At 42.2% G+C, this 11,346-nt stretch overlaps 1 protein-coding gene across 5 annotated transcripts in view; it reads right to left on the reverse strand.

The window, feature by feature from the left end:
• The window catches only part of TJP1 (tight junction protein 1), a 112,781-nt gene extending 101,726 nt beyond the window's left edge, over positions 1-11,055 (reverse strand). For all 5 annotated transcript variants that reach the window (XM_018066118.1, XM_018066117.1, XM_018066116.1 and 2 more), the window contains exon 1: positions 10,546-11,055. In XM_018066118.1, the coding sequence (XP_017921607.1) occupies positions 10,546-10,572 (27 nt within the window). In that variant the 5' untranslated portion in view covers positions 10,573-11,055. The remainder of the gene's footprint in view (positions 1-10,545) is intronic.

Genomic DNA, 11,346 nt, shown 5'->3' on the forward strand with positions numbered 1-11,346 from the left:
AGTCACTGCAGATGCTGAAATGGGCTTATTTAATAAGCTGATAATCAGTTGTTTAAAGAAGAAAGAACTGGCACTAATGCTGGGTGAACGAGGGACCCTCGTTCCTTCCAGGTGGAGAAAACAGTATGTGCAATAGCCCTAGGGTACAAAAGCACTTTCCGCATTATACTTTTACAATATCTACGTTTATTACATGCTCGACACTGTGTTAAGCTCGGTGATAACGAGACACATCAAGGTGACCTTTGTTCTCATGGAGCTTAAAGTCTAATGGGAGAATCGAATGATTAAGAAATGTCACAACTATTATCACAGGCTTAAAAACCATAAAGGAAAGAATGAGAGCCATGAGAGAACTACAGACAAACAGGCAGCAGTTCAGTACCTGCTCAAAAGGACAGTACAGGTTGAGAACGGAGCCCAAGGTGGCAGGGTAGGGGAGGTGCAAGGTGAGGCTCGAGGAGTAGGCAGGGGCCAAATAGCCCTGTAGGAGTGTACTGATTTTATTATGAAGTTTGGTCTTTACTTGTAAAGGCAATTAAGATGCAGAGGAGTTTTAGGAGGAGCACATGTACTGGGGCCATTTTAAAAAGAGTCAATGGAAAAGACCCTGATGTTGGGAAAGACTGATGGCAAAAGGAGAAGGGGTGACAGAATGAGGTGGTTGGATGGCATCACCTACTCAATGGACAAAAATCTGAGCAAATTCTGGGAGACAGTGAAGGACAGTCTGGAGCACTGCAGTCCATGGGGTAGCAGGGAGTTGGATACGACCTAGCAAGTGGACAGAACAACGAAGGGAGAAGAGGTGTCATATATCTTGTATGTGCGTGTATATACTGTGTGTGCGCGCGGGCCAAGTGACCCCATGGACTGTACCCCACCAGTCTTCTCTGTCCATGGGGATTCTCCAGATCAGAACATTAAAGTGGGTGGCCATGCCTCCTCCAGGTGATCTTCCCGACCCAGGGATCAAACCTGCATCTCTGAGGTTTCCTGTATTGCCAGATGGGTTCTTTTACCACTAGCGCCATCTGGGAAGCCCCATCACGTGTTCACATGTGTCTATGTCTATGTGTTAGAGGAGTGGGATGTAAATGGTAGACAATACACATGGAACAAATGGAGAGATACGAGGTGCTCAGGTGAAAAGGAATTTGCTAATTGGTCATTCACCATGCTGGACAGGTAATCCAACTGGACTGGGCGCACTGAAGTAGGGATAGTCCTTCATCTCTAATCCCTAATTCATCAGAATAAAGACTGCAACTCTTCCTCAGCGTTATCGTAAAAAACATTTTCGAAAGCAACTCAGGAACTTCCTCTGGAACCGCAGCACATCTTACAGGTCTGGGGCTCAACCAACCTCCATCCCATATTAAATAAACAAGTACATACACACATGAATAGACAGAATAAGTAGATGTTCGTGTGAGTGCACACACAGAAATATCGTAATTCCCATACGCCTCTTTCCTGCTATTAAGTCGGGCTCCACTGAGAATGCCATCTAACTGGATAGTGCCCCTGTTTCAGGCACTAAGTGGAGTGTCCAGCACCCTGACTGTGCGCACTGGGACCACGCTGTTCTCCCCTATGAGAGGAGAACACAGTGTTAACTGGCGGACTCAAGATGCAGATTCCAGAGCCTGAACTCAGGATACAGAGACAAACACACAAGGTTATTCAACAACAACCTTCTCAGTTCTTACACTGCCTGACCTCTCTCTGCGCAGGTGTGGTCTGGAGACAGATCCCTCTCTGGTCCCCTGCTGGTCTCTCTCTGTGCCTCGACACTCGGACCACATGCAAATTAAGTGCTTCATCAAAAGACCATCAAGAGAACCACCATATGGGAAAAAACACCTTCAACAAATATAATCAACTAGCTTTTATCCAAACATAAAAAACGAAGCAAGTCAGTAAGAAGAAAAATAGGCAAAAGACTCAAACAGGCCATTAACATGAAAAGTTGCTCCACTTCATCTAGTCAAAAAAATAAAAAGAAAATGAAAACTTCAGTGAGATTTACTAAAGACCAGCCAGAAGGACTAAAAGTGTCTGATAATACCAAGTCTTTGTGAAAATGCAAAAGTCTCATTCACTGATGGTGATGAGTATAAACCGGTATAATCTCTCTAGAAAAGACACTGTCTACTAAAATTGAAGACACACTAAACAATCCAGGAGCAATTCCATCCCTAAATACATATTAGAGAAATACGTGCACATGTTCACCAAGAGAGCTATGCAAGTGTTCATGGGAGCATTATTCTTAATAGTCCAAATTAGAAAATACCCCAAATGTCCATCAACAGTAAAATAAACTGTAGTTCAGTCACACAATAGAATATTAAACAGATGTGAAGATGAATGAATTCATAATGCCACAACACACGAATCTTTAAAACATAAATTTACAACAGTGCCTGTCTTGGGGAAAGAATGCAGTTGCCAGGAAGAGCCTAACACAGGGGTTTTAGGGTCAGGACAGCAGCTCTGTCGGCAGGATAATGCTGCCAGGTAGGGATGCTGTCAGGTAGGGGCGAGGAAGTGAGGAGCCCGCAATGTTCTATGCCCTGACCTGGGTGGTGTTTACATGGGCGTTCATTTTGTGGTAATTCACTAATGTACACGTGCTTTCTGTGCTTTTACTAGATATTAAGTTTCACAATAAAAAAGTATTTAAAAAAAAAAATGAAGTCAGCTGGCAACACGTAAGTCAAAGTAATTTACATAAAATCTGGGTTTCCGACCTATCCTGAAAAGCCAGACATGGGCCTGCCTTCCTCCAGGCCAGCAACAATCTGCTGGGGTTGCGCAAACACCCTTCCCTCAGAGCAGCTCCTGCTGTCTGACCACACTGCACCCTCTCTTCCACCCTCTGGTCCGACTCCTGTGAGTCACGATGCACCTAACACCATTCCCTCCTCCTCTCCCTGACACTCCTTACAACACAGGAACATAAAAGCACGTGCATGTGTGAATTACAAAGCCTAGAATCAAGTATGCCATTAGCCAGAGCAGTAAAGTTAACCTCAGACTCCTCACCTATAAAACAGAGGTCCTAGGAGTGCCTACAACAATTGCTAAGATCAGATGAGACAATGCACATAAAACAGCTAGCTCAGTATTGTCATGGAAACAGCACTCAGTATTAGGAGGCTTTTATTTATTATTAATACACATTTCTCATATTTATGCCTAGAATGTAAAGCTGCTTGCCATGGCCACTGTCTTCTGACTATACAGGAAATACACTATCAAAATATGGGTTGGTATATGTTTAATTAAATATCCCTACATGTATCACTATTTGAAAAAGAAAAACAACATATAAATCTTCCAAAGTTCCTTTACATGACACCACTGGGAAAGACTTCCTATGATTATACTTCGAAAAGTACACTTGTGTTTACTTGTTTTTGCCAAAGCACATATTTCTCCCCATCAGGGCTTTTACTGGTCTAATCAGCGTCAGGTGAACGGATACTTACAAAAATACACTTCAATGGATTTTAAGACCTCAGTCATAAAATGCCCTCAAAATTAAAACTGACTTTTCAAAGTAACATCCTGTGAACACCAAAAGCAGCTTATTTTTCACATACTTTTTGTGTCCTAGCCAAAGTACAGGCAAGTATACCGTGCCTAGCCAATATACTTATCTAATTCTTGCCCTTCAGTAAAGTACACATTTTTCTCCAAAATCCCACAGAAGTCTAATTCAAACTACTTTTTCCAGAAGCTGATCTGGCAGTAAGTCCTCCCTAAAAAGGAACACTACGAATTTCATCCACAACTACAAAGAAAGCTAATGAACTAGTCACCCTCAACACCCATCAACTAACAGACACCACACTGAGCAAGAGAAGCCATACACAACAGAATCCACACCGGAAGATTCTGTCTGTATAAAGTTCACAGGCAAAACCACAGTGTTTACAGAATGTGTAAGTGGTAAAATTATAAAGGAAAACTAGAAAGTTAAGTACTATGGAAGATTCTTGTGATATCTGGAGAAAGCAGGTTATGACAGAAATGGCCTGCTGGGGACGCCAGTGCCCACCATCATTTACAGCATTAAAACGGCCCGTAAGTACAGCACAGTAATGTGTTCGCTGCTCTACTTCTACCACCTACAACAGTGCCTGGTACACACTAGGCTAGCAGAGAATACCTGCTGAATATAGAAAACAGTTTCAAAACTCCAAACTGTTAAGAGCTGGCTAGACCCTAAACATAACAGTGACAGACAGCTTACTGTCCATTTTCCATTTCAGTATATTCAACACATAAATAAATTAGAATTGCTTTGTAATTCTTAACCTTTTTGTCCTATTCAGACTTTCACCAAATGCATGCATACAATATATACACGAATGTATCTAGAGTGAACTGAAATTTTTTTAAGTTAACAAAAGAAAATGCAAAAGCTCTTGTGTTACACCAAGTCCAGGCTCTAGATAGGACTTCATGATCTTCCCCAACCAAAAAAGCACACCAGAGAGCTACGCTATTTTATCAGTAACACCTCAAGTGTGTTTAGAGAGAAAAATGCAAAATTCTTTTGATCTTAAAAATGACATAATTCACAACTGATTATGACAATATAGACCAACTAGAAATTATAAGCCTTTAGAGGACAGGGATCCAAAACAAACTGTGCTCAACGAATGCTCACTGAACTAACAAAAAAGAACGTCATTACTGAGGGCCTCCTAAATTTTAGCATTATGTACTGAATTGGAGAAGACTCTTGAGAATCCCTTCGACTGCAAGGAGATCCAACCAGTCCATCCTGAAGGAGATCAGTCCTGGGTGTTCATTGGAAGGACTGATGCTGAAGCTGAAACTCCAATACTTTGGCCACCTGATGCGAAGAGCTGACTCATCTAAAAAGACCCTGATGCTGGGAGGGATTGAGGGAAGGAAGAGAAGGGGACGACAGAGGATGAGATGGTTGGATGGCATCACCGACTCAATGGACATAGGTTTGAGTGGACTCTGGCAGTTGGTGATGGACAGCGAGGCCTGGCGTGCTGCGGTTCACGGGGTCGCAAAGAGTCAGACATGACTGAGCAACTGAATTGAACTGAATTGAGAGAGCAATCATAAATTAAGTTTAATTCACTTATCAAAACTGTGCACAAATTCAAAAGATTACTAATGACAATTTGAAAAGAGTGAAAATTCGTAAAACAGCCAAGAAATAGAATGAACTTTCACTCTTTGGGATGCACACTATTTTAAAAAACAAAAAATATTTCAGATAATCAAAAAAACAATTTTAAACTAAACCAGATATACGCTAATCTTATGTTCCTAACTAGTATCCAAGTAATATTCATTCCAGTCTTCAGCTCCCTCTGGGCATGATAAACTAGAATGAGTGAGACCACTCATCAATCAACTCATTTCCCAGCATGCTACCAGCACAAGTGAGTTAGGGTGTTCTATCATATACCCAAATGCACCTACACACAAATGAAAACCTGTCTTCTGATACAGGGCTTTCTGAGATTCAGTATTTAACACATTAAATCTCAAATGGTATTTTATAGTACAAATTTTGGCAACATTGGTTTTATCATGTTAAAACACTGCTCTGAGTCACTATTTTCATCCACTTCTAGGATATAAAATGAAATTCCCTACCCTTGTAGTCACTGCTGCTGCTGCTAAGTCTCTTCAGTCATGTCCAACTCTGTGCGACCCCATAGATGGCAGCCCATCAGGCTTCCCATCTTATTACTAAGGATCTGTTTGAGAAGGCATGGAAATCAAGCACCTGGCTAGCCCATCAAGGAGCAACTTGAACCCACTCTTGTCTGCAATAAATAAATTAGGAAGTACTCTAGGTCACCAATAGCAAAAGGCTTGTTTTTATTGCTGACTTGTATTAGAAATACTGTACTGAAACAGGCCCATCTTAGATTCAAAACTTGGTGAACTGTTCTAATGTCTCTTTCTACAAGATTTAAAAGTTAAGCTAAAGAGATTTTTCAAGACTACCTTCCAAAATTCAAAGATGCAAAGCAAGTTCAAATCAAATATTTCAGAAACATCATACTAGAAACTATCTTTTAATCTTAACATTTGATCAAAAACTCTAGTAATAAAAAAAAGAACTCTGCTCGTCCCACAGCTAGTCTCCAGCCCCAGGAGGCTCGGTAAGTGTTGGATGTTGAGTGGGTGACCGCACAGGGCCTGCAGTGAGTGGTGGCTAGGAATCCAGAGACCAGTGGCACCACACTTAAGATTTACAGTCAGACTCCTGGTCTTTCATTAGATTGAATTATTATCATGTCAGAGCTCCATCAATAAATAGGATATACATTGGCAAATTTTTCACCAAAATTATTATTTTTAATGACATTTTCCTTAGCAGCATAGTGCTGTCTTGTTTATACTCAGTTCTATTCTTAGAATGACACTGAGTTTACATTTGGTCTCTAACAGAAAAAAGATTAAAGAGCAAGTAAAAGTCAGAGCCAGCACATTGTTAACAGGATTGAAAAAAAGAAAAGAGGTGAAACTACTGTAATCTTTTTCCTTCAAACCAAACAGGAAACGGGACTCCATCTACTAGCCCACAGCTTTTGACAACTGCAGATGGGTCTTAACCGCATGACTTGTAGGTGTGGATGGCTGACTTCTGTCACTTACTGACAGTCACCAAAACACAGCATCGGTCTTTCTTAAATACAAAATAAAAGTTTTCAAGTCCCTAAAATGAAATCATCACCATTCTTAAAAAGGAAACAAAAGAAAAAAGGGTCTTTCCTAATAGCACAGAGCAATTTCTGCTACTGAACAATTTTGGGGTGGGGCCAGCACTGTGCAATCTGAAAAGCACCTATCTAATGGAACTGTCCTAAAATGAACTGGAGAGCTGTAAATGTGGTCAGGGATTATCAACCAAGGATATAAAGGACAATTCTAACCATAAGGGTCTACAATGTTAAACACACTAACATAGAAAATTAAACATCTTTCCCTTAAATACTATAAAAACATTTCTAGTTAAAAACAGGACATATGTATACCTATGGCTGATTCATGTTGATGTTTGATTAAAAAAGAAAAGAAAATCTTATAAAGCAATTATCTTTCAAATACAGAAAAATTTTAAAAAGTATTATACAAACTTGACAGGTACAGAAAAATATTACCACAGTGAAGCTCAATAAACACTGACAGACACAATCAAGTGAATTTTCATAAAGCTACGTGCTTCCCCGAAGCAAATACACACCAATCACAAAGTACCAAAACTAAAACTATGTCGTAACAGCCACTCAAGACATTTCCTATCTACAGGGAGTAATTTTGTAATTATTTTTGTTCATTTAGCTATATTCTACAGTTTTTAACTTTCAAGGGATCAGCTATTAAGGATACAATAAATCAATTCCTACTAAATGGCGTAAATAATTTCCATACTAAAGTACACTAAAATTTCAGAAATAATCAGTGGGAAAAAAATTCTGAGACAAAATGGAAACTTTTACGCAGCAAAATCTGTAACAGAACAATGCTACATTTTATTGTTTCCTCTGGCATGAACAGCTTGAGTCCACAAGCCGCTAAACTTCCTTCAGACTCTCCATGATTCAACCAATGGAAATGTCTCTAACTGTTTCTGTCATTTTCTCACAAAATTAAACAATTCCTTGGTGAGACAGAACTACCCTCAAATTCCTGGTTTCAACTTTTGAATCATTTGCATCAGGTACACTGTTGATTCTGTTTGCAAATTAAGATATATACCACAGATTAAAACTTTTCCTTTATTACTGAAGTTAATATACAGAGAGAAGCCTTTTCCACTGAGGACTTTTTTTAAGCCTCCTACACTTTCTTCTAGTGTTTTATGATTTACCTTCTCTGCATATTTTTCAAAGGGATGTTTTTTTTTTTTTGGAGGGGGATGGCCTAAGGGCAGAGACAACATATGCATTTTCAAAGGATAGTCAACAGTCCCAGCACCCTATACTAATGCATCCTTTCTCCAGAAATCTACAACGTTATTTCTATCACAGTCTCAATTTCCCTTCCTGTAGGCTAGGTGAACTTGGGGAAGTTACCTATCTGTTTCAATTTCCGCATCCATAAACCGGGGATAACAGCAGTGCTCATTTCATAGGGATACTATGAGAATTAAATCAGTTAATTCATATTAAGCACTTAGAACAATAGCTAACACACATTAAATGCTGATGACCATAATCACTAAAAAAACTTGTAAACACACAGATGTTTCTGGACTTTTCGATTTCAATGTCTACTCCTGAATTAAAAGACTGCTTCAAATTACTCTGAATTTATTAGATTTTCTAATAAGGTTTCTTTTTCTGAACTTTCACAGTTATTATCCATTTATTTTATCAGATAAACTTTCTCATCAACACATTAAGTTTTCTAGAATACCACACTGGAATTTTATTTGGAATTGTATTAACATTTATATACCAACTCTAGGAAATGTGACATTTTCTATGATATCCTCCCCATTCAGAGACTATATTTTCTCATCTCACTTACTTAAGTTTTATGTCCTTTAAAGTTAAGTTACCAACAATTGCTGTATTTTTCCTAGGTACAACCTTTTTGGAGAAAGAATTAGTGGTATGTATCAGAATTTTAAATGCACATACATACCCTTTGATCCAGAAATTCCATTTTTAACGAGACACACAGTAATACTACACACATGCAGAAAAATATAAGGCTATTTATTACAAAATCCTGGAAACAAGTTAAATGTGTATCAGTAACCACCTGCAGCCTATTCATGGAATGGAAAAATATCCAATCATTACAAACAATATAGAATCAAAGATACTGACTTAGAGTTCTACAAATTATTATGCTAAAAGCAAGAAAAGCAAGCTGCAAATTCATATTTTTTTTTTTAAACAGAAGTGGGGGAAACAAAAATATCACATGTAAACTACTGAGCACATACACAGCCTGGTTCTTATTAAGCATTTTAATCATCTTAGAAAATTAAATGTGACTTGGTTGGTTGAGTATTATTTCATTTCCCCCAACTTTTATGGCCTTTCTCTATATAAGATTTAACAGTGGTCCCAAAACACAGCATTTTAGAAAAATAAGCTTTCAACTGACATTCTACTCAAATATTTAAAAATGCAAACGTCACCAAAATGTAATGTTTAACTAGTGATACTTGTTAATATGCCATAAAATCTCAACACCATAATTCATGAGGAAAAGTATGACTCTTTCTAAAGCATCATTTTCCTATGGCAATCCACTGAAAACTTATTTCTCTCCGTAAGAGAAATATCCTTTTTGGATATGAAGTGCCAGAGAGCACACTACAGGAACACAGTGACATTCTCTATAATATGGAAACAAAGCCTCTCCTCCCCGTTAAGAAGTCCCAGGAAAGTAAACAGTGTAAGACTATTTTAAAAATCATGCGAAAATTTGCCTTTTATTCTAAATCTTTAGATCAAGTTTTACCTTTAGATTGGTCTTTATCTATGTAGAGCAATAAAGGTACACATAAAAGTTTTCTTAAAGAGAGAACACTAAATTCCTTACAAGAATTTACTCACTGATAAACGTAACCGCTAACTTTCAGCCAAAAAACAGTCTTGAGTTCAGAAACTTTAGGGCCTAATTATGCCTGGTCCAAGATGCTATGAATAAACATCTCAAACAGTAAAGGAAAAAAAAAAAACAAGTAAAAACATGAAACCAGCACCCGCTTAAGCACCCGATACTACTTAAAGTAATAAATTGATTTTTAAGAGAGATTTTTCCTCTTCGTATTTCTGTATCCCCGCAACCGTTTACGGTGGAAATGATTAAGTTGTACAAAAGGAGAGGAGACTATTAACTGATTTTTAGGAACTTCAGCTTTTTCATGTAACATACAAACTGGCTTGAAAGCACTGAGAAAATGGCACGGTACTTCAAAGCATATGAAAAAACTGATAGGAAAACGTTAGTTTTTTAACGAACCCACAGGTCTTTGTCAATTTTTATTTTAAAAAGTTCACTATCCATTTTTAAGGGCATTGTGCGGTATTTTTCAAAGTGTAACTCGGAACTGAACTCTTAAAAAGTGTTAGGAAGTTAGTTTTTCCAATGTCACCTTAAATAAATAAAACAGCGAAAAGATCCTACCTACTCCACAGGGGCTGAGTGCCGTCCCAAAGCCGTGTCGCGGGCGCGCGCATACCAGCGACAGTGACATCAGACCGAAACCACACGGTTTCGCCAGGGACCAGCCACTCCCGCAAAGACTGCAGCCGCCGGGGTAGCCCCGGCCCGCCCGCCGCGCCCCGCTTCCCGGCGGGACCTGTTGCGCGTCCCCGCCCGCCCTTCTCCCTCCTGCCGTGGGCCGGGGCCGGAGCTGGAGCCGGGACCGGGCAGCGACGCCGCAGCAGTGCACCTGCCCGGGCCCCGGCCGGCCCCGGCCCCGCCGCCCGCCCCCTCCACGGCCCGCCCGGCAGCCCGCGGGCACAGGGAGAAGGGCCCCCAGCGGACGCTCCCCGCGGTGCTCACCTTGGCGGCCGCGGCCCTGGCGGACATCTTGTCTCTCCCGCGCCGCGCAACGATTCTCGGACCCGAGACTCCGCGCCGCCAGCCGCCGGCTCCTCACGCCGCGGCCCAGATAAACATCTCCCGGGAGCGAGCGGGCGGGGGCTGGGGCGCCGGAGAGGCCCAGCCCACAGGGAGGGGACTGAACTCGGACAAAAGTCCGCGCCGCGCCCGCCCCGCCCGGGGCTCCCCGCGGGGTGCGCCCGGCCGGCGCCTCCTTCCCAGCGCTACGCCCGCAGCCAAGCCGCGGGCACGTCGGCACGCCGCTCGGCCGCCTCGGGGCCTCCGCCGCCCGCAGTCCGCCCGCCGGCTCTTCGGGGGACGCTTTAGCACGTAACTTTCCGGGAACAAGCCGCAGCAACGGGACGTGGCGTCGGCGGGCTGAGCCGGCGCCGGCAACCGCGGACGACCACGCAAACCTGCCGGCCCGGCCCGGCCCGGCCCACTGAGCATGCCCGGCCTACGGGTGGGGGCTGGGGCGGTGCGATCGACGGAGGCGGGGCCGTAGCAGGAGGGGCGGGGCCACGAGGGCGCGGGGCGAGCGGCCGGTCCGCTTCCTGTCCGGATGCGACCCCTGTCGCGGAAGGAAAAGCCCAGTTTCCGAAGTAACTTGGAGACGGAGTTTCCTGTTTGTTCGCTGCACGGCCCGGCGGAAAGCGCCCCCGAGGAGCGAGCACCCCCATACCCAGCCTTTGAGACTTGGAGAGAGATGCCCCAGGCCACGACCCCCGCTGCCCGCCTGCCTGAGCCTCGCTGGGAAGTGCT

This window comes from Capra hircus, chromosome 21 (genome assembly GCF_001704415.2).
Source record: "Capra hircus breed San Clemente chromosome 21, ASM170441v1, whole genome shotgun sequence".
Lineage (NCBI taxonomy): Eukaryota > Metazoa > Chordata > Mammalia > Artiodactyla > Bovidae > Capra > Capra hircus.